Here is a 23,998-nt window from a genome sequence, read left to right on the forward strand (position 1 = left end):
TTGGTTCTGCAATGAGCAATCTTATACAATCACCTAGGGTACATTTGCACACGTTTCTCTGGGATATATACCCTAGTGGGACTGTTCTGTTGTGGGCATTTACAGCTTCACTAGTACCAGATAATGACAAACTGCCCTTTAAAGTGGGAATACCAATTTTCACCCCCATTAGTAGTGCAGAAAAGTTCTTGTTTTTACACATCTAGGGCAATATTTGGCATTTTTAAACTTTAAAAAGTTTCCCAGTCTGAAGAATATGAAATATCTCACTTTGTAATTTTTGCATTTTTTTTGTTAATGAGGTTAATATTTGTTTTTGACTACGCAGGTTCCCCTTCTGCGAATTTCCTGTTCATATCCTTCTCCCATTCTTCTACTAGTTTGCTTTGCTTTTGTTTTATTTTATTTAAATATCTCAGACACTAATCCCTTATTGGTTATATTCATTATCAAGATTTTCTCCCATTCTATGCTCTTCTTTTGGTTTATAGTATATATTTTTACAATGCAAAACCTGCTTAAACTTATAAATATTTTCCTTCCCAACTTATGCTCTTTTTGTCTTAGTTAAGGCATAATTCACTACCCAGAGATCATACAGATATTCTCCTATATATTCTTCTTCTAAATGTTTTCAAGATTTGCTTTTCATAAGTATATTTTAATCCACCTGGAATTTATTCTTTAATAGATGGACATTTTCTAATATTTTCCTTTGGATATTAATAATCATATTTGAACCTCATGTATTGAATATTCATCTTTTCTCCACCATTTTTTAAATTGTGGTATAATTGGCATATAACATTAGATAGTTTCAGGTGTAATTACACAAATTTTTCATGACATCTTGAAATCCTACATATGCATGCTTCTGTTTCTGGGCTCTTGATTTTCCTACGTTGGCCTATTTGCGCCCATCCTACTACTATAGTTAAATTTTTTTTTAATGTTAGTGTTTGGGCAAGTCTTTTGTTCTCCTTCAAAACTGTTTTTATAATCTTTGCACTTCCATATGACTCTTGAAATTACATTTAATTTAAATATAATTTAGGAGAAACTGGCATTTTTATGATATTGAGGCTTCCTAACATGAACATATTATATATCTCCGTTTATTTAGGTGAGCTTTTAAATATTTCGTAAAGGCCTTGTATATCTTTTATTGAATTTATTACAAGGTACCTTATATTTTTTAAGTAGCAAAAACGGTGTCCTTTTGAAATCTGCTTTCTTATTAGTTTTTCCTACTGTGTAAGCATATAGTTGTTATTTGTGCACTAACTTTGTTTCCAATAATCTTAATGAATTCTTTCATTAGTCCTATTATTTTATGTGTAGATACTCTTGGATATTCTGTCTAGACAATCAGGTAGTCTATGAATAATGAGAGTTTTGCTTCTTCCTTTCTAATTGTTATACTTTGTATTTCTTTTTCTTGCCTTATACTGACTAGGACCTCATGTACAATAATGAATATGAACAATGACAGTAGCCATTCTTATCTCATATCTAATGTTAAAGAAAATGCAGTAACATTCTATAGACTAAGAGAGTACATCTCTATTCCTAGTGTGAGAAGATTTTTCATTTCAATTATGAATGTGTTCATTTTATCAAATGCCACTTTTGCATCGATTTAGATAACTGTATGACTTTTCTCTCTTAAATTTTCCATGCTGTGCCGGCTGGTGCTTGCAAATATTTCCATGTGTATTATCTATTTTAGATTGCAAGCTTATCATAAGCAGGGCTCTATTGATAGGGATAGGAATCCTACACAGCCTGGCTTGGTGACCCGTCTCTCCATATCTTTTACTACTGCAGTAACCTCAGGGTTGTCAAGGGTAACAAAACTACTTTTCATATTAATTTCTCACCTCCAGGCTTCCACAATCAAATGGGATATAAACATCCAACTCAATATATACAACATATGGAGATCAATATGCATGCACCTCAAATTCTTGGGAGAGTAGGTCCATTGTTCCAAAGAGGAAAATTTTTTCATTTAATGTTGAGACCAATATATTTAAATTTCCTATGTTGGTGTAGGGCTTTTATTTTTTTCCAGTCCATCTGTTTAGTAAGTATATAGACCTCAGCAGTCCTGTCTTTAAATTAGGGCTGGAGTTCCTATACTGTGCCTCATATACACACAAGACTTGATCTCCTGTGACTGTGAAGGAATTAAAACTCAAAAGCCTGAGTTCTAGAGACCAGTAAATCCCATCTCCATCCCCAGGGTAGGCACAAGATCAGTTATGCACTTACTGGTCTGGCCCTCAGTTTCCTCTTTGTTTTTTGGCTCTGTAGATTTCATTTAATTTCTTGTATGTTCAACTTTACTGCTTTTTTATTAAGACAATGTTTTTAGAACAGTTTTAAGTTCACAGCGAAACTGAGGGGAAAGCACCGATATTTCCCATATATCACCTGCCCTCACACATGCATAGCTTCCTCCCCCATTATCAACATTCCCCACTAGAGTGGTGCCTTTGCTACAACTGATGAACCTACATTGACGCATCCTAATCACCCCAAGTTCATAGTTTACATTAGGGCCCATGCTTGGAGTTGGATATTCCATGGGTTTGAACAAATGTATGACACGTGTCCATCATTATGGTATCATACAGAGTATTTTCACTGCCCTAAATATTCTCTGTATTCCATCTACTCATCACCCCCACCCCCGACCCTTAACCCCTGGCAACCACTGATCTTTTTACTGTCTTCATAGTTTTGCCTTTTCAAGAATGTCATATAGTTGGAATCATATAGTATGCAGCCTTTTCAGATTGGCTTCTTTCACTTAGTAATATGCATTTAAATTTTCTCCATGTCTTTCTATGCCTTGATAGACCATGTCCTTTTAGTGTTGAATAACATTCCATTGTCTGGATGTTCATTTTATTTATCAATTCACCTTACCGAAGGACATCTTGGTTGCTTACAAGTTTGGCAATTATGAATAAAGTTGCCATAAACATCTGTGTGCAGGTCTTTGTGTAGACATAAGTTTTTAACTACCTTGGGCAAACACCAAGGAACATGAACACTCACTCATATTGTAAGAGTATGTTTAGTTTTGTAAGAAACCGTCTTACTGTTTTCCAAAGTAGCTGTACCATTTTGCATTCCCACTAGCAATGAATGAGAGTTCCTGTTATTCCACACCCTCACCAGCATTTGCTGTGGTCAGTGTTCCAGATTTTGACCATTCCAATAGGTGTATAGTGGTCTCTCATTATTTTAATTTGCAGTTACCTGATGACAGATGATGTGGAGCATCTTTTCATGTGCTTATATGCCATCTACATACCTTCTTTGGTGAGGTGTCCGTTAAGGTCTTTGCCCAATTTTTTAATTGGGTTGTTTGTTTTCTTATTGTTGAGTTTTACAAGTTCTTTGTATATTTTGGATAACAGTCCTTTATCAAATATGTCTTTTGCAAATATTTTCCCCAAGTCTATGGCTTGTCTTCTCATTCTCTTGACATTATCTTTTGCAGAACAGAAGTTTTTCATTTCAATGAAGTTGGCTTATCAACTATTTTATTCATGGATCATGCCTTGGGTGTTGCATCTAAACAGTCACTGCCTTACCTAAGGTCATCTAAGGTTTTCTCCTAGGTTATCTCCTAGGAGTTTTATAGTTTTGTGTTTTGCATTTAGTTCTTTTATATATTTTGAGTTAGTGTAAGGTTTGTGTCCACATTCAGTTTTTCGCATGTGGATGTCCAGTAGTTTTAGCACCATTTGTCGAAGAGACTATCTTTGCTCCATTGTATTGCCTTTGCTCCTTTGTCAAAGATCAGTTGACTACATTTATGGAGGTCTATTTCTGGGCTCTCTATTCTGTTTCATTGATCCATTTGTCTATCCCTTCAAGACTAATACACTGTCTTGATTACTGTACCTTTATAGTAAGTCTTGAAGTCAAGTAGTTTTAGTCCTCTGACTCTTCTCCTTCAGTATTGCGTGGACTATGCTGGGTCTTTTGCCTCTCCACATAAACTTTAGAATCAGTTTGCTGTTATCCACAAAATATTATGCTGGGATTTTGACCGAAATTGCATTGGATCTAAAGATCAAGTTGGGAGAAACTGACATCTTGACCATATTTAGCCTTCCTATCCATGAAAATGGAATATCGCTCCATTCAACTTTACCTAAAAAAGATTTATGTCCTATTTTACCTGGCCTTTCTAGGTGTTTTTAAAAATAAATTGAATACTTTATTTTAAAATAATTGTAAATCACATTGATCTGTAAGATAATGAAAAGAAATCCTATGACCCTGTTTCCCCAAATGATAACATCTTGCAAAACTGTGTTACAATAACACAACTGGGATATTTACATTAATACAGTCTGAATACAGAACCCTTTCATTACCCCAAAGATCCCTCAAGTTGCCTCTTATAGTCATACCTTGTTTCCAACCACCCCCAACTCTTCTTTAATACCAGGCAATTACTGATCTGTTCTCCATTTCTATAATTTTTGCCATTTTAATAATATTATATAAATGGGATCATATGGTATGTAACCTTTGGAGAATGGCTTTTTGTACCTCAGCATAATTCTCGGAGATTCATCCAGGTCATCGCCTGTATCAGTGGTTCATTTCTTTTTACTGCTGTGTAGTAGCCCATGGTACGGATATACTATAGTTTGTTTAACTAGTCACCCACTAAAGGGCATCTGGGTTGTTTCCATTTTTGGGATATTATGAGTAAAGCTGTTAAAAACATTCAGGTTTTCATGTGAAAACAAGTCTTCATTTCTCTGGGATAAATGCCCAGGAGTACAACTGCTGGGTTGTATGGTAGTTGCATGTTTATTTTTTTAAGAAACTGCCTGTGGCTGTACTATTTTACATTCTCACCACCAGTGTATGAGTGATCCAGTTTCTCTGCATTCTTGTCAGCATTTCATGTTGTCACTTAAAAAAAAAAAAAGGTATTCTGACAGGTATGTAATAAATAATGTCTGATTGTGGCTTTAATTTGCATTTCCCTAACAGCTAGTGATAATAAGCACATTTTTTTGTTTGTTTGTTTGTTTGTTTTGTGGTACGCGGGCCTCTGACTGCTGTGGCCTCTCCCGTTGCGGAGCACAGGCTCCGGACGCGCAGGCTCAGCGGCCATGGCTCACAGGCCCAGCCGCTCCGCGGCATGTGGGATCTTCCCGGACTGGGGCACGAACCCGTGTTCCCTGCATCGGCAGGCGGACTCTCAACCACTGCACACCAGGGAAGCCCAATAAGCACATTTTCATGTACTTATTTGACATCTGTGTATCCTCTTTGGTGAAATATCTGTTCAGGTCTTTTATTCATTTTCTAATTGGATTGGTTTTTATTGTTAATTTTTTAAAGTCCTTAATATAGATCCTAGTCCTTTATCAGATATGTGGTTTACAAATATTTTCTCCCATTGATCTAGGTGCCATTACCACCAGTACCACATTTGTGATTACTGTAGCTGTATAAGTCTTGATAACAGGTAGACTGATTCCTTCTACTCTTTTTTTTCAGAATTGTTTTAGGTATTCTATGGCTTTGCCTTTCCATATAAATTTTAGAATAATCTTGTTTAATCTACATAAAAAAAACCTTGCTAGAATTTTGAGTGAAATAAACCTATAAATCAATTTGAGCCCAGCTTTCTTCCCCACTTGGTTCCCAGAATATTGGAATCAGAGGATCTCTGTCTGAGAAATCAGAGCAGCCCAAAATAAAATACCTAAAAACATCATCAGGCAATCAGATAGACCAGCCACATCTCCTTAAAATTAAGCTGGAAACTCTTTTCCTTAAACATCAACAATAACAACAACAAAACAAAACAAAACAAAATAAGGGTCACCAGAAATCTCAGAAAGGTCTCTACCTGAAAGATAGTGACAAAAACAAAACAGAAAACAGTAATTTGGAAATAATTGAGACTATGCAGGGAAAAGAAAACTCCCCCCAACCCTGCCCCACAAAAGTCTTTTTATATGCTCAGAGATAAAAGAGAAGATACTGCATCTGAGAATCAGGGACAGACTGCTTTTGTTAAAAAAAATAATTCAAGGAACAAAAAATATATAAGAAGAAAATAGAGAAAGAGGAAAAAAGAGAGAGATAAAATACTTACAGAATTGGAAAATAAGTTTAGGCAAATCTCCCAGAACGTAGGGCAAATGGGCAAAGAGAGGAAAACAGTAAGTCTAATATCTGAATAATATATACATAAACATCTTTTAAAAACTAATCAACAAAAATTAAAATTAAAAAAAATATCTTCATCGAAAGTCTATATCCTCCAACATAGCTTTCAATAGTCTTCACAAAATTACGCATCCTTACCTATCCCACAGACCCATACTGTAGTCAAGCAGGCTTTTTTATCAGTCTTGGGATTTATTAATTCATTCACCTATTTATTTATAGAATAAAATATACTAAATTTCCTCTAAACATCAGTAGTAATGTTGGACACAGAATAAAGAGAAGAAAGACACCATCTATGCCACCTAAAATGTTTTTTCAATTGTGGAAATAGAAAAATAACAAAACAACACAATGAAATAAACACTCTGATAAAAGTATGTTCACAGGATCCTATAGAAACACAGAAGAACTGCACCTAACCTAGTAAATGGTAGAAACTGGCAACAAATGCTTTAAGGAAGAAATAGAGATTTAAAGGACTTTCCAAGGTCAACTACGTGTTGTTAACAACCAAAAGGAGAAAGAGGATGCTTTAGGCAGAAATAAGAGCATTGGCAAAAGATGTGAAGTGATAGGTGAGCACACATTCACTTATTTACTCATTCAGTTAATAATGTGTGGGTCCTAATCATATGTTAGATGTTAGACCTTAGAGTGGTGAAGTAAATGTCCCTTCCCTAAAAGGAGTATAATAAGAGGAAGCACAAAAGAGGAACATCAAATTTAGACCAAGATGTCAAGATAGGTTTCCTAAATGAGGATGACCTTGAAGAATAAGTGAGAATTAACCAGATACCACACTGAAAAAAGACACAAAAGTATACGTGATAAGATGCAGATGATTAAGACAATAGGTGCACAAAGAAGGGCCAGGTTTAAAATGAAGGAAAGAAGGTAAGGTAACAAACACACCATAGCAGCACTTTGAAACATCATTAGAAAATAAATCAGAGAAAAATTCAAGTGGCAAGGATCTTGAAAAGCACTCTTAAACACACAGGAAAATAAACAACAGATGAAAGCGACTAGAGTGAAAGTAGAAGACAAACAGAAATAACAAGTGTTCATGGAGAAAAGGACAGAATAAAGAGGCAAGAACCAACAGTAAATGATACACGAGAAGAAAATTTTTCCTACAATAAAGAAAGATCTAAATCTGTATAACGAAAGTGGCCACCATGTGCCAAGGAAAAATAAATGAAAAGAGACTGATAGCTAGATGCAACATTGTAAAACTCCTAAGGGAAAAACACAGCCTTCTGTAGGCAGCCAGGCAGAACAAATAGGTTATCTACCAAAGAAGACAAAAAAATTAAGCCAGCTTGAGAGGTCTGTGAGCAACACTGTATATCAAACTTTATGGAAAAAGAACTTCTGAGTCCTGAGAGGGAAAATTTGTGTCTCGGGAATTTTATACCCAAATAAGCCATTCACTGTTTATGTGTAAAGTCAAGAGAAAGACATTTTCAGATATATTATATAAGGACTCATAAAATACAAGACCCACAACTTTTTCCTGAAATTAAGAAGGCTATAAAGTCTTGCTGCTTGAAGTGTGGTCCATGGACAAGCAGCACTGACATTACCTGGGGATTCGTCAGAAATGAAAGATCTTGGATCCCACTCCAGACCTACTGAATCAAAGTTTGTATTTCAACAAGATCCCTAGGTGATTCATATGTGCATTAAAATTCCAGAAGCACAGCTCAAAACATATCCCTGCAAACAAAGTGATTCGGAATTAAGAACTGAAAATACTGACAATGAACACTGAAATAATGTATGCACACAAACACAAGTTTCAACGATAGTTTGAAATATGATTATGAAAGAAAAGATATAAAGGGAATCAATGGTGCCAAGAAACTGAGTATAAGATCCAAGATTATAATAACAAAGAGTAGGAATGAAGAAGAAAAGCATAAAATACGCATCAGCTTACAAATATAAATCAAAAGAAACCAGCATTTTATTATTGGCATTGACAGTTATAAAGCAATTATTAAAGTATGGCTTTCAAACATCTTACATTTAATCATCAGTAATATAAAAACAGGAGATATATATAGATATATATATATATATAGATATATATATATATATTTCCAAATTACCAGAGGTAGAATTCCAGCAAAAAAAAAAAAAAAAAGCATAAAAGAAAAGAGAGAATGAAAGATTTTAAATAGTGATGGTAAGTCAAGCACATATATTGAGCTCTTTCCCCCTTATAAATGCCTAGTGAAATGACCAACAAAGTATATTAATAGGTCAACAACTCTCCGTCATAGCTGGAAATTCACACAGGCTATACACAAGCCAGAAACTTCAACGTGCATGTGAACAAGACTAAATTAAAGGACGGTATACAAATATACTATTCACTATACACAAAAGAGAAGGCTGCCTTTGAAGTAAGTGGAACGGATCCACAGGAGAACCCACCAATACTCACTAAATCCAATTGACAGATGATGTAGCCAGAACTCCTGGCAATCAATGCCGTGGGAGTGGCTAGTATAAGACAAAAATGTAGACGCATATAAGATCCAACTGGATAGGGGGCCCTGTGAAACACTCAGTGCCTGTATGGGTTGGGGTACTCTGGAAGGGTTAAGGGAAATGTAGGTACTGCAGAGACTATCTCCAAATAAAGGAAAGCCACAAAAATTCATTAGCAGAAAGGCAATGTTCCTTCCCACAAATGCCTTCCACTGCAGCTTCTATTCATTCTCCATATTGATACAAAGCTGCAATAGATTTAAAGCAATGATTCTTACCCAAACAGAAGAAAGGCATTTTTCCCATGGAGAGTGAGAACTCAATTAACAAAGGACTTGATAAAACCCTAATTCTAATCTAGATCCCTGATATTTGGAGATAAACACACACACACACACACACACACACACACACACACATATACACATAATTATACATATAAACGTATTAGATTTTTTAAAAATTGTTCTTATTTCTTTAATAATGATCCTAGGATCCTTTTCCTCCTACCTGGATAACTCCCTTTAGCAATTCTTTTAGCACAAGCCAGACAGTAAAGAATTATCTCAGTTTTTGTTTGTCTCAAAACATCTTTATTTCACCTTAACACTCGAAGGATATTTTTGCTAGATAGAGGATTCCATTGTAATAGTTATTTTCTTTCAAGATGTTAGGTAATTTCATTATCTTCTAATGTGAAGTTAGCAGTCAACATTATCTTTTCTCCTTTGATGGTAATGTGTCTTTTCTCTCTGGCTTCTTTTAAGATTTTACCATAATGTGTTTATGCATATTTATTCTCTTTAGGGTGTGCAGAGTTTCTTGAATTTGTGGCTTGATATCTTTACAGCAATAACTTTTGGAAATTTTGGGAAATTCTTGGTTACTATCACTTCAAATAGTACTTCTACTCTATTCTCTATCTCTCTTTTCCTTTTAGGACTCCAATTATACATGGTTTAGACCTTTTCATCTTGTTCCATATATCCCTTACTCTATGTTCTGTGTTTTCCCCCCACCCTATAATTTAGCCTGGATATTTCTACAAACCTATACTCTCTTCTACTGTTTCTAATCTGCTATTATGGCCATCTATTTAGTTCATAATTTTAGTTATCACTTGCTTCTATTCTCAAATTCCCATATGATTCAATTTTATGGATTCCAGTTCTCTGGTGAAATCGTGTAAGTATTTATTACAGGGTTTTTGTTTTGTTTTGTTTTGTTAACACACAGGTCCAATAACTCTAGTACCTGTTTCTATAATCTGTTTTTCCTCTTGCTCTTGTATCATGGTAAGATTGGCAATGTTTTATTGAATCACTGGCATGATCTATAAAAACTTGTATAATCTCTGGTTGGTGTCATCTTCCTCCAGGGTGTCTTTTTTAAAGCTTCTTGGAGAAGGATGGAATAACAACAAATTTTATTACTCAAATTAGGATTGAGCTAATTCAAGACTAGGTTTCAGTCTTTGTAATATCTAGTCTATTTAGGATTGGTTTTCCCTTTCTCCTAGGGTATAGTCCTTCATGGATACAAACTGATCACCTGAGATGTTTACCAGGGCTTTGAACTCAAATTTGAAACTGCCTATGAAACTGCCAATAAATCTGCTTAATTTCTCAGCCTCTTAGCAGCTGCCTTCTGCTTGGCTTTTCTGCCTCTTACTGCTTAAAAACTGGTGGATACTAGGATGAAAAATGTGGCTCAGATAAAGTCATTTTTCTGCATATCGCTTACTTGCAGGGATCTTGCAGTCTCAAGTTCTAAGTCCATGATTATGTTTTACTCCTCAATTTCTGGTTCCCAATTACCCATCATTAGATTGTTAATATCTGTAATAGTTTTTATTACATCCAAAGTATGGTCCAAAGTGGAGTGAGACAAATAAGGGCAAAAAAGTAAATTTTTATAAAGCTACATGAATTCAATTTAAAGGCAGGTCTTTCAATCTAAGATTATGTCCTACCTTTTAATGTTAAAATGAAAAGATTCTGATTGTAATTCTTTCCTGAAAAGTCTGTGATGGTAGACCACAGGTGAGTTTTTGTTTGTTTTTATTTTTGTCTTTATTTGACCAAATAAAAAACTGACAACCTATATTAGTTCCAAATATGCGTTTTTTGAACAATTTACTAGTATTTGAAATCCAAAAGTCTGAGAATCAGATTCTTTACCTTCTTCTTCAACATTGGCCATTCTGCTTTCTCCCCTGTCTATTGTCTTTTAGGCATAAAAGCTGCTTTTCATTTCCTGCTCCAGCACCTTTACATATGCTGGCCTCACTATCTGGATTTTATGTCCCATAACCCTCCACCCTTCATATAATTGACTTCCTCTCAGCAGTTGGGTCTCAGCATAGACCCTCGGCACAAAGGACTTCCCTGGATAGGTATTATCTACCCCCTTGACACAAATTTTAATTACACATAATTTGATTACATACTTGTTTATTGTTTGTCCCCCTAGATTATAAGAACCATGAGGACAGGCTCTGTGTTATTTTAACTCACAGTTGTTAAACTCCTCCCACACCAAGGCATAAAAAGCATCCTGGAGCTGCAGACTTAGATAGTATAAGGATTTCTGAAGATTTCTTTGAGAAATCTATGCTATGATCCTACCCCCTCACCCTGCTCCAACAGAAAGAGAAGGGATGAGGGCTTCAATCTGCGAACCCCCAATTGAGAGGAAGAAATTTTAGGGGCACCAGCTGACACATGCCTCTTGCAGTTGGTTGGTGTCTAACTCACACCTGAGAAATTTAAGGGCTGAGAGCTCAGCTGCAGTGGCCTGTGTAAGCAGAGCAGGTGTTGCTGCATTGGCTCCTAGAACTGGAGAGTTTGTTTAGCAAAGTTCACAGGAGGGCTCCCAGTGAACCAGATGTGGGCCGCATGCAAGAGAGCCAGCATGGGGTTGTCTTAGGAACGAACATACCAAGACAGCCGCTGAGGGGGTGAGTAGACATAAACAGGAAGAAGCCGGGAGTATGCCTAGGTGTCCAAGATTAGGAAAGAGCAATGTTACCAAGTCAGAGGATTGTGAATACCACATCTCAAGCGAATTGCAGGCAAGGATCCCAAGGGACTGGGGGGGAAGGAGGAGACACTGTCTCAGAAAAATCCATCAAAGTGCTCACGATAGATGAAGCTGGCTTTAAACACCTACTAAACCAGAGAACGTCAATACCTGGTCACTAAAATCAAGGCAGAACTCCCCTCCTCCTTCTCCTCTCCTCTTGCCCAAATCTCCTTTTCTGAGTAAGTACAGAGAAGGCAGAAGGGGCTGAGCAGTAGCCCTTCCTACCCCAGAGGCTTTCCAGTAGCAGCCGACCCCGGTTAGGAAACAGAAGACACAAATGCACACACACACTGAGATAGATCACTTGGCAAAGTCATATTCTAGGCAAAATCAAAGTGATTTTTTAAATTAATAAAATAACAGACATGGAAGCATTTTGGTTGTATGACAAGATGAAAGTGGCCATTCATGGTCCTTAATATTGATATATTCCTCTAAATCTTTTTAACAGATACAAGTACATACCACCTTTTTTTTTTTTTTTTTTTTTTTTGCGGTATGCGGGCCTCTCACTCCGGACGCGCAGGCTCAGCAGCCGTGGCTCACAGGCCCAGCCGCTCTGCGGCATGTGGGATCCTCCCGGACCGGGGTATGAACCCATGTCCCCTGCATCGGCAGGCGGACTCTCAACCACTGCGCCACCAGGGAAGCCCCCATACCACCTTTTTAAAAATTTTGCCTTTATCTCTTTTGCCAGTGGATAAGTAGAATTTATGGAATTTTTGTTGTTTAAGTGATGCTTGATGCTGAATAAGGACCATTGATACCGGTGATTCAAATAGAACCTTGACTGAGCTCAAAATTTTGAGCTTAAGTAGTCTCATCCCTTCTATTACTCCTGATAATTGCCTTGCCATTTATCACAGGATACGGATTTTTATATTTTGAGGGCAGGGCATGAGGGATGAATGTCAAGGAATCATAAAATGCTCTAATATGAGGGGTTTGGCTTTTATATTTAGTTGGTGACTGGGGAGGTATATACCATAAAGAAAAGACAAACACAAATAAACCCCACTCTTTTCCCACCTGAACCCTACCATTCTTTGCAAATTATTCAGATCCCTCAGATTTGGACTGGGATGCCAAAATCTCACCTTCCCATGCCAGTCTCCATGCTGGAAACCTCTCCCTCAAATGACTGACCAGCGGTGGGTAAGAACTTGCTCCCTACCTAAGAAGACCCTCCCTGACCCTTGCCCACAGGAACAAAGGCCCCCTATTACAAACCTCACCAGGATAAATACATCCCGGTACAATGCAACATCCATACGGTATGACACACTTAGAGGGCCTTTATTTCCTCACCAAGGTAACACAGAAGAAGCAGCTATACCACTTTGCCATTGCGAGACTAATCCCCGGACTCAGTTCTGCAACCATTTACTTAGGGTTCCAAGCTCTGAGTCAGAACTTGCCCTAAAATAATGACACCAACACTAACTCCAGAAGCCTTCCCATGCTTTCCTGGAGTGGACTCAGAGACCTCCTTCTCAAAGGCCATGTCTACAGTCTCACATCTGCCCTGCTCTGTGCTGTCTCAAGGAAAAAGGAGAATGTATGTGGTCACTCTTTAATATGCCATAACACAGCGACCTTGATGGAGTCCAGAGCATTTCTGCTCTATACCTTACACATTCAGGGAACGGCCATTCCCTCTTTCACTGGACAACATCCCCAAACTGAAGTTGGCTGCCATGATCTTGGAGTCTTCTTTTGTCCAGAACCAGCACATCCAGTTCCATCCACTTGGGGTTGTCTTACCTGAGAGCTCAGGTAAAAATCCTTGGCTGGGACTGACACTACCCCGTGAAGAATTACCTCAAATTGTCTCAAGAGCAATGATAACTGTGGGTTTCTTACAATGTACGTTTATTTTTTAAGAAGCTGATCTTACATTTTAACAAATGTTGCTTAACATAAACATTTCTAAGCTGGGAGCACAGACCTTGCATTACCTTCTTAATCAATGGGTTGCTCAGAGAAAGTGAACCGAAAGTGATTAAAATGGCAACAACTCAAGGGTGGAACACAGAAGACTTGACCTCTTACCCCAGGTCTCAACAACTTTGGGCCAGTGACTTATCAGGCCGGCCTCCCCTCCCTTAAAGCCCAAAGTGTGGAGTGCCCCAGCTGCTGCAAGCTGGGAGTCTCATGTGGAGGGGTATGGCCACACTCATGAAAATGTAGCGATTACTATTTAAATATGGTAACTTGGTAACTTACACCACCGTCATGGTACCTTCCAAAGCCAAGAAGCCCAGTTGTCTTCCCAACCTCACCCATCCAAAGGTGCTGACACCCCACAGAGAAGAACAGGAAAAGCCACCACTTACCTGCCCGTCAAACATCTCCGCAGAGAATAGGACGCTCCTCCCCCACAAGTCCGGGAGCAGTCACTCCAGTCACCCCAAGCATCCCAGTTGCTATCTTTGTCTTCATCCGAACGAGTGTTTCTTGAAGTCTGTAGAGTGAAAAAATGCAATAAATTATAGACAAAATGCTAGAAATATCCCAAAAGCTTTCCCAGCTTTTCCAGAGTCTTACTCTAAGCTGTTCACAAAGACTAAAGTTGCCTAAAAATGCATTGTTTTGGAATGGCTACATTAAAACACACACACACACACACACAAGATAGTTTTATATGGAAACTCGTGACACATGAGTACCTTTCCATCTTATGAAGGTTTTATCCAGATGGCTTCCAAGCTCAGTTTTAAATTTGAAATTTTATCATTCCAAAATTTAAATAAATTGGCTAAATATAAATAATATTTATTACTATTATTTTGTTTTTATAACTTACATAGCAGGGTCCCAGCTTGTACCTAAGAAATTCTCTCCATTGTCTGTCATATAGACGGGTGCTTACTCTAAAGAAACCATTTTGCAGGAGGATTTGTGGAACCTCCTGAGAGAGGCTTCACCCCAAGAAAACAAAGTAGATAAAGCTTCAGGGTCCAAGAAAATAGAGAAAGTTCAGTTATGAATGCTGTTTGTATTAATTTGTCTTCTGAACTTGCCACCATTGACTTATATCAAGATACTCTCAAGAAAAGAGAACAGGGGTAGTTAAAAAATTTTAAATATATAGATAGATTTAGATATGAAAAGAAATGATGTACAAAACATTACAAAGAGGCCTAAAGGAGACTCGAATAAATGGAGAAACACGTAGTCCTAAACAGCTGGACTCAATACTGTAAAATGTTAATTCTCTCCAAATTAATCTATAAATTTATGATAACTCCAATCAAAATCCCAAAGGGGATTTTTTTAGACCCTAACAAAATGATTCTTTAGAACTTTAGTTCATCTGGTGGAGTAAATGTCTACAAGAGCCAAGAAAAAACTGTACAAGAAGGAAAATTAGAGGGAAATTGCCTCAATTCGAACAGTATAGAATTGGCATAGCAATAAGCATTCAGATCTATTAAGGTAAGAAAGAGAAGAGTCCAGAAACAGACCCAAGTATAAGGACATCACACAGAACCACAGGTCGGTGTGATGAATGGTTTAAAAGAAAATAATAGATAACTTCTTCACAAAAGACACCAAAATGAATTCAGATATATTCCAGAAATTAATATTTTGAATGCTGAACCCATAAAATACTAAAAAAAGCTATAGATTAAAAGTCATACAGGCTTGATGTAGCAAAGAGTGTCCTAGATGTGTCAACAAAGGTAGAAAACCCCAAAGCAAAAGACTGATAGATTGAATTACATTAAAATAAAAACACACATAGCATTTTCTCCCTCTTCACCTATAGATAAAGGAGTAAGTATATGAACATCCACACAAATGCTGTAGTAAAAGTACAAGTATGTGGGCTGGAAGAAAACCCACCAAATTGCCTCTAAGGATGGAGGGAGCACGACTCGGCGTGCACCCTGTTGGGGAAGGACACAAGAGGAACGCCAACAGAACGTTTTATTCCCCTCCCAGCCCTCCCCCAAAAGATCTGAAGCAACTATGACAAAAAGTTCACCTCGATGAAGCCAGGTGGTGCTATAATAGATGTTAGTTTTATCTGAACTTTTATGGATTTTGAAATTTCTTTTAAAACATACTTTGAAGGGGCTTCCCTGGTGGCGCAGTGGTTAAGAATCCGCCTGCCAGTGCAGGGGACACGGGTTCGAGCCCTGGTCCGGGAAGATCCCACATGCCGCGGAGCAACTAAGCTCGTGCGCCACACCTACTGAGGCTGCGCTCTAGAGCCTGAGAGCCACAACTACTGAACCCGCGTGCCACAATTACTGAAGCCCAGGTGCCTAGAGCCCGCGCTCCATAACAAATAGAAGTTACCGCAATGAGAAGCCTGTGCACCGCAACAAAGAGTAGCCCGCTCACCGCAACTAGAGAAAGCCCGCGCACAGCAACGAAGACCCAACGCAGCCAAAAAAAACCTTTGAGGGTAAAAGGCAATCTTTAGAGAAGAATGTAAGCCTATATCATATTTAATACAGGTAAATGTGTACATGCCTAGGGAAATGAGTAAGAGGTTAATTAAAATGTTAGCAGTGGCTACTTCCAGGTGCCAGGAAATTTAAAATTCTTTTGTTCTTTTGTCTCTGAATTTTCAATTCTTTTTTTTTAAGCCAACACTTTAATATTTTAATTGAAAACAAGCAAGGAAACAAACAAAACCACATCCTGTTGACATACAGAAAAGCTCAAGTCAGACAGGACTTAATAGGTGAGTTCTAAGTTGGAAACCAGGAGAGTTTATGAAGGAAACCCTGACATACTAATAAACCGAAGCATGGGACTCAACTAGATATTGCACAGGTTTCCTTAAGCCCTTAGGCCAAGTTACCTCATCCAACCAAAAAAAAAAAAAAAAAAATTAAATTAAGAGAGGGATCGTAGAAAGGACCTTCAAATGTGAAATGAATAAATAATGACTGGAAGCAAGGAGGAGATTTTCCAATAATTTTCATCCATATCTCACCGGTCAGTGGGTTTCCTGGCTTCTTACCAAGCTACCTATTTATAGCACAGTAAGCAGCCCTACTAGAGGCAATATTTCAGCAACAGTCAAGTGAAAGGAAAGAATACCTGGCAACTGATCAAGTCTGTCATCGGGAATAAGGGCCAATTAAACCCATACTATTTACTGTTCTAATTAGACCACTGTTCAGTTCGATTTTCTACACTAAACGTCACCAAACAGAACTGTGTCCTGTCTATAATGTAATATAAAATAAAGTTTGAATTCATAAAAAATACAATAAGCAGTTTAATACACTCATCTGGGCTTTTAGGTTGGTGAGTCCAAATCATTTCGGTGAATGTTTAAAATACACACAGCTGAAATTGATTTTTCATTTTGTCACTCGATATACTGATAGGTTGAATGTGAAAAGTTGAAAAACATCATCATATATAGTTTAAAATGAAAGTTGAGAGTTCTTTGCAATATTGTTTTAATTTGTTTTTATTCCCACTATCCCATCTGTTCAGTTTATAGTTAGAGTCAGGTTTCTTTCCATAACTTCTCCACCTTTACTTACAAGAAAAAAAAAAGAATCTTTATTCTAAAATAACTAAAATAGGCAAGTTATAAATGCAGACATTTGGTTTCTTTGGTTAAATCAGTAAGATATTTTTCCCCTAAGAAAACAGACAGAAACTGACATCTCAAGAGGGTTCCTTGAGTTTTTCTCCTCTCCTTGGCCATGAAGATGGTCAGATTTTGCTTTGAAACCCCACTGCTATTTCCTACCAGCCAGTCCTCCTGCCCTTCTCATCATTCTTCGTTTTCCAAAGAGTAGCAATAATATCCCCGATTTCAACCCAGTTCTCATCTCTCCCCTTTGATGCCAGCAGCATGATGATAACACAAATGTTCAGGAAAAAAAAAAAAATCTCATTGGAGCTGAGCAAAGAGTCCCCAGGGTCATTTCTGAACATTTATATTTGTGTATTCTTCTTTATAGCCACACAGAACCTGCTTCCCTGGAACTTACATCCTCTAGAGCAGTGGACAGTGAATCTCCATCCTCTTCTACAGAAGAAACCTTTTCAAGCTTTCTCAAACAATCTGGTACCTTCAATTGTCCCAGCTCTCTCACGAATATCTCCTCTCTCTGCACACTCTGCAGTCTGCACTTTTTTTATTTTCAACTGTAGCATCCAGGACATAACAGTGTATCTGAGAATAATACAGACTACATAGTGTCCCTATTACCCAGGTTTCTTTTGATGAAATCTAAGTGTCCATCTCTCCTTCTTCCCTCCTCTTCTCTTCCTCCCTTCTTCCTTCCTTCCTCCCTTCCTTCCTTCCTTCCTCCCTTCCTTCCTTCCTTCCTTCCTTCCTCCCTTCTTACCTTTCTAGTCACACCATTTATTGGATTTCATGATGGAGGCAGTATCACATAATGGTTAAAAGTTGTGTGACTCTGGATAAGTTTCTTAACCTTTCTAAAACTCATCTATAAAATGGAGATGACATTTTTACTCCAACAGGATTTAAATAAAATGCCATGTATAGAATGAATCACACAGCATCTCAGTAAATGTAATAAGTAAATGTCTCAATAAGCATAAGGTATCCTTCTTCAAAATAATGTCTTTTTCCAAACAATGACAGGAGAGCCAGCTCTCTTGCATTTTTACTTAGGCAAGGCTTAACAGTATTCACTACTGAATTTCCTCTTGTTGGTTTTGGCCCAGAATACCAGCCTGCTGAGATCTGTTTGCACCCTGATCCTGTCACCCCATCTACAAGCCACTTTGCTCAGCTCTGCAGCTCCCATGCTCCACCCAAGTCCCTGATAAACATGCTGGACACAGCTCCCTAATCTTACAGAATTCCATGTGCACATTTCTGCTTTTTGAAAATAGTAAGTGGACCCTCATGCCAAGTAAGCAGCCAACTAATCAGACTTGGAATCGGTGAACACAGTTTAATGTTACAATAAAAATAGGAAATAAAATCCAATCACCATCACCAAGTGTTAGGAGGCAGAAAGAGTGGTGGGGTGGGAAGAAACCAGCCGTTAGGAGGAACTGGATCAGGGACCATAGGGCGGGGTCTATATTCTTGGGCTGGTGGTGAGTCTCCTGAGAGAAGAGGTACTGTATTTAGCAGCCCCACTTTGGCCAGCCCCAGCTGTGAAATCTAGTGACAATAAAATATGGTTGACTGATATCAGCCCCATGTTTGACCGGATGGTCACCCTGCAGAGGCAACTTCTATGTGTGTAAGTTGGGTACCACTCATTCCCAATTCCTTCTGTTCAGACATCCTCATGATCTGTCGTAAGTAATTATTTAAACTCCAAGTTATTAATATTTTATAAGGTAAGTTGTTAACTGAACCCTATCTATAGACTTCTTCCCCCAAGTCTGAGCCAACCAACATCATATCACTCAGTGACCCTGTTCTGGGCCAGACTCTGAAGCGGGCATGGAGAAAGAACGGAAGAATCTGGCCCTGCACAAAGCGGCGACCATGTATGTACAGAGTGAGCAGCCCTTGCCAACATTTTTCCTACATTCTTTCTAACCTTCTCAACAAACCCTTGAGGTGGATATTACCAATCCCCATTTTATAGCTGAACAACTGTAGCTTCCAGAATGACGTGTCCGAGGTGTGGGGGAGCCCGGGCAGAACCCCTTCCTGTCTGACCCAGACAAGGCCTGCCTTTTGCTCGTGGATGCTCCTCCCCTGCCCTTGTGGACCAGAAATCCAGTCAAGGGCAGCAGCCAACCTATCATCACTCGTAGCTAGCATTTCACATCTTGGATCGAACACAGCTGCTGCTGTGATTCACTTGACCACAACATTCTTTTGATATCTCAATGAAGTCGTTTTACTTTTTTTCCCCTCTCTATATTGCAAGCAGAGCTACACTTTTGTTTTTCAAAAAATATTTGATTTTATCTAAGTTATTCCACGAGGAATACGCGTTCTTGACCGACGTTCACAGACCGGGACGCGTTTGTTAATTTTCTCACACAAACGTATACCAAGGGCTTGCGAAGTTCAAGGCTCGGGGAAGATGAGCATGGATCAGGCCCTCAAGACAGTGAGTAGCACGTGAGAGAGGCTGAAGGGTTGGGCAGAATGAGCCCTCAGTCACTGAGAGCAACAGACACAAGGACCCAGAGCAAGGAGATGACAGAAGTAATTTCTACCTCGGTTAGGAATGCCGGGGCACATACTTTCCAGGGAACACACTAATTCTGCTGGAAGCACCTGGCAGAGCCTCACAGGTCCCCATCAGCTTCTCTCATGTACTGGGATTGCAAATGCATTCTTAGTTTTGATTCTTCTTTATTTTCTAATTATAATGGAATTACAACACTTTCCTATTTTCTTCCTTTTGCTCATCTATATTTCCCAGTTTTATATGATGAACATGTATACTTTATGCAATAAAACACCCAATAAAAGTTCTTTTTATAAGGGGTGGGAGGAACACTAAAGAGGAACCTTATGAAAATATATCCAAAGAGGCAAAATGCACTTTGTGCTGTTTGGTTAAAACTATCAGGCTTAAAGATCTCTTAGAAAGTCATATTTTCCTAAGTAAAGTTCTAGCTAGGGAGTATATTTTGGATGAAAAATTCAGAAAAGATATTGTTTACTCGTTATATAATAGGACTGGTAGAAGCCAAAAATATTGTAGGAATAAGTGTGCTCACATTCTCATAAAGACTCGAGGACTTCTTGCCTTCTTGGATCCCCATGCATAAATCAAATCATAAAATATTTCCCTGACAGGTCTTAACTCTGTGACTTATAATGAACAGCACAGCTCTACCAGTCTTGCAAAAACGTTAGCAATTAAACACAGATTTCACGTATAAGGTCACTTATCGGAAATGCTATATTAACAGGTCCATATTAAAAACAACTCAAAATAAAATAGGTTCCACTGGGATGTTACTTCCCAGACATCAAATAAAGGTTTATTCCGGCATTACCACAAAGGTTATTTAAGGAAATGACAAACGACCCAGATTTTAACAGTAAATACATTCTTTCAGGTCAATACTACCTTAAGATCTTTAACAACAAATTTTTAAAAATATGAATTAGGTAAATGACATAAAATGTCACTGAAGCTGTCACAGAGACTCAACAACTCAGTTCAACCAGAATACCTAAAACACTAACATAGCTAAAGCTACATGCTAGGCATACACCTCTGTCTTCTTGGTCCATTCTATCCTCTAATGGAAGGTACATATATCCACACATCATTACCCTGATGGTCAATGACCACTTGCTAGCATCTGGTCTACCCTTTCCTAGCCAATGTGTTACCTATTATTTTACCACCTTCTTAAAGCCCTTCACTGATTCCTCAGGACACATGTTCTGTACGTCCAGGCTCTCCATGACCTGCTCTGTCTCATCCTCCTGCAGCTCAGGCTCACACTGCATCCCATATTCCAAGCACACAATATTTCTCATTATTCCCCAAACACAAACACGTTTGCTAAGTCCTGCTTCCTTTGGCAAACCCCAAAACAACACCAAGACCCTCCTCTTAGAGCAGCTCTATTTGCAGATGACCAGTGAGTGAAGATACAGAACTAACTAACAAGCCCTGCTTCCCTGAGGCTGAGGCCAGTATGGTCCAGGATTGCTTCTGAGAAAGCATCCTGCTCCCTGGATTTTTCCTGCCAGCCCCACTATATAGGAGGCTGGCCCCAGTTCTGGGATTCCTCACCTCCTTGAGTCTCCTCCCCTAGTTAGCCAGGCATAGACTGACCTGGTTTTATGTACTCCTGGTTAAGTACTCCAGTCACCCTGGCTCTCAGATTGCTGGATTAGAGATTGATTCCACCTATTGTTCTAGTAAAAGAAAAAAATACCTCCCACAAATGTTATGAAGAGGTTCCAAATCATGGCAACCAAGGCTTCTCCACATCAAGATGAAGGAACACCAACTAAACACTCTAGACTTCTGAGAGTGAGACAGGCCTTCTGTATACAGCAATCCAGTCCGTTATATTAGGTCAGAGAACTAGGTCCCAGGGGGAAAGAGGGCAGATTCAGATGGGGATAATTTGAGAAGCATTTTAAAAACACACTTTGCTGTACAGCAGAAATACAACATTGTAAATCAACTGTACCTCAATTTTTAAAAAACCCACACACACTCTTTACTAAGATGAGAACACTGTACAGGGAAACCACAGGGCTGGTGCAACACACCGGGTCTGGTACCAGGCAGGCCCTGTGAATCAGTCAATTCACATTATCTGCCTGGGCCTTGTCTGCAAGATGCGGTGAGGGCAGGCAGAGGCTGTAGGTAAAGGGCTGGTTGACAGAAGCTAAGGCCTTTGGTCAAGAATTACAGCCCACAGCAGCCTCACCAAGTGGGAGCTGGGGAAACAATTACACTTCTCTCCTCCCTCTCTCCAATCCCCTGCAGTGCTCACCATTGGCCAAACCCGACCAGGAGCCCGAGGGCAAGGGAGACCACTGATGCAGTCCGTCCAGGTCAGCCCCCCCGGGTGAGGCCAGCACAGGGTGGGGAGCAGTGGAGAGCGGATCTGGAGAACAAAGGGAAGTTTTCCAACGCAGCAATTTATTGACTTCCTGGAATATTTTTGAGCAGAGGAGTGACTTCGGCAAACTGTATTTTGGAAAAATTACCCTGGCAGGAGTGTGGGGAAAGATTGAGGGAGGAGCGTGCACAGCTGGAAGGCCACTGTATAGGACAGGCAAGAAACAAGAGCCCAGGCTAGACACTGCCAGTGTCTGGAAGAGGAGGACATAGACTTGAGGGGTTTTGTTGTTGTTTATTTGTTCAATTTTTTTATTGAGACATAATTGACACGTTAACATTACATTAGTTTCAGGTGTACAACGTAATGATTAGTTATTTGCACACGTTGAGAAATGATCACCGTAAGTCTAGTTAACATCCATCACCATACATAGTTACAATTTTTTTTTTCTTGTGAGGAAAACTTTTAGACCTACTCTTTCAGACATGAAGTCTTAAGGAGCTAGAACCAACAGGACCTGGGTGCTGACCAGATGCAGGGAGAAAGGAGGCACTAGGATGACTCTTGGGCTTCCCGATTAAGTGATTTGTGGGAGATGTTCATCTCAGCCTCACAACCATCCTCAGCGCTACCCTTGAGGTGAGATGCTCAGTGCCCTTGGGTACAGAATGCGAGCAGTGCCTAGATTACAGCTAAGATAAAGGAAGCATACTGGTGGTCCCAGGAGGAATCTGGCCTGTGGGTCCGATCCATCTAACTATAATTGTATGGTTTACCAAAGAAAGGGAATTATTTGTTAATGTTTAAAGATATGGAGATTGCACATAAAAATCTCGATTTCTGACTTCTCGGGAAAAGGAAAGAGGAAATCAATATAGGCGCCACATCCCAACATGGTAATAACTCAGACGAAGGGTGGCCACACAGTTTTGAAGGGGCACATGCCCTCCAATTTGTACAGTCTCCATCCAGCCACTATGAGGATTCACAGTACCTGCCTGACCCCTGGGGGTCCAACTGGGAGCTTGCTGGTGATGAATGACTGTTGGTTTGAAGGTAAGCAAGAGACATGTGTATTTGTACTGATGTCAGATTCTTCAGTCTCGCTACAGAACATCATGTTCTAGAGAGTAAGAAACATACACACAAATAACAAAAATAAAGCAAAACAGGATGCTTTGTTGTCTTCACCGGACACTGAGTTCAGCCATGTGCACAGAGAAGCAGCGTTTAAGAAGTTATTCTATGGTGCTCAGTGTCTAAACGCTACTCCCTTTGCACCCCGGGGCTTTGTCTCTGGGGTATTTTAGATATAAAATATTAGTGTACTTAAGAAGCTCAAATAAAAATGCCCGAAGCATAGACAAATCATATTCTAGAACACGCCTGTGCTATCACTAACACACAGATCATCGCTGTCCGCAGGGAGCCCATCCCAGGAACTACACAGACCACCTCTGTACAGCACCCTCCCACAATCCTATATTAAGGATGAGAACATCTAGGTTACTTTATTTCCATTAGTGCAATGTTCCTGGCTACTAGACAAGTTAGAAAACAACCATAGCCTCCGATTGTAGCGAGAGGCATAAATAAAAGTGACCTAATACAATTGGGTTTAGTTTAGTTTTGTTTTGACTGTATTTTTTTTGTTAAAAAGAAATTCCTAAATACAAAGCTACTTTACATGAAGACAGACTTAATAGGATATTAT

At 38.9% G+C, this 23,998-nt stretch overlaps 1 protein-coding gene across 5 annotated transcripts in view; it reads right to left on the reverse strand.

Annotated features, from left to right (window-relative positions):
• The window catches only part of ADAMTSL3 (ADAMTS like 3), a 366,800-nt gene that overhangs the window by 235,995 nt on the left and 106,807 nt on the right, over positions 1–23,998 (reverse strand). For all 5 annotated transcript variants that reach the window (XM_060293778.1, XM_060293777.1, XM_060293779.1 and 2 more), the window contains one exon: positions 14,145–14,272. In XM_060293778.1, the coding sequence (XP_060149761.1) occupies positions 14,145–14,272 (128 nt within the window). The remainder of the gene's footprint in view (positions 1–14,144; positions 14,273–23,998) is intronic.

This window comes from Globicephala melas, chromosome 2, assembly GCF_963455315.2.
Source record: "Globicephala melas chromosome 2, mGloMel1.2, whole genome shotgun sequence".
Taxonomy (NCBI): domain Eukaryota; kingdom Metazoa; phylum Chordata; class Mammalia; order Artiodactyla; family Delphinidae; genus Globicephala; species Globicephala melas.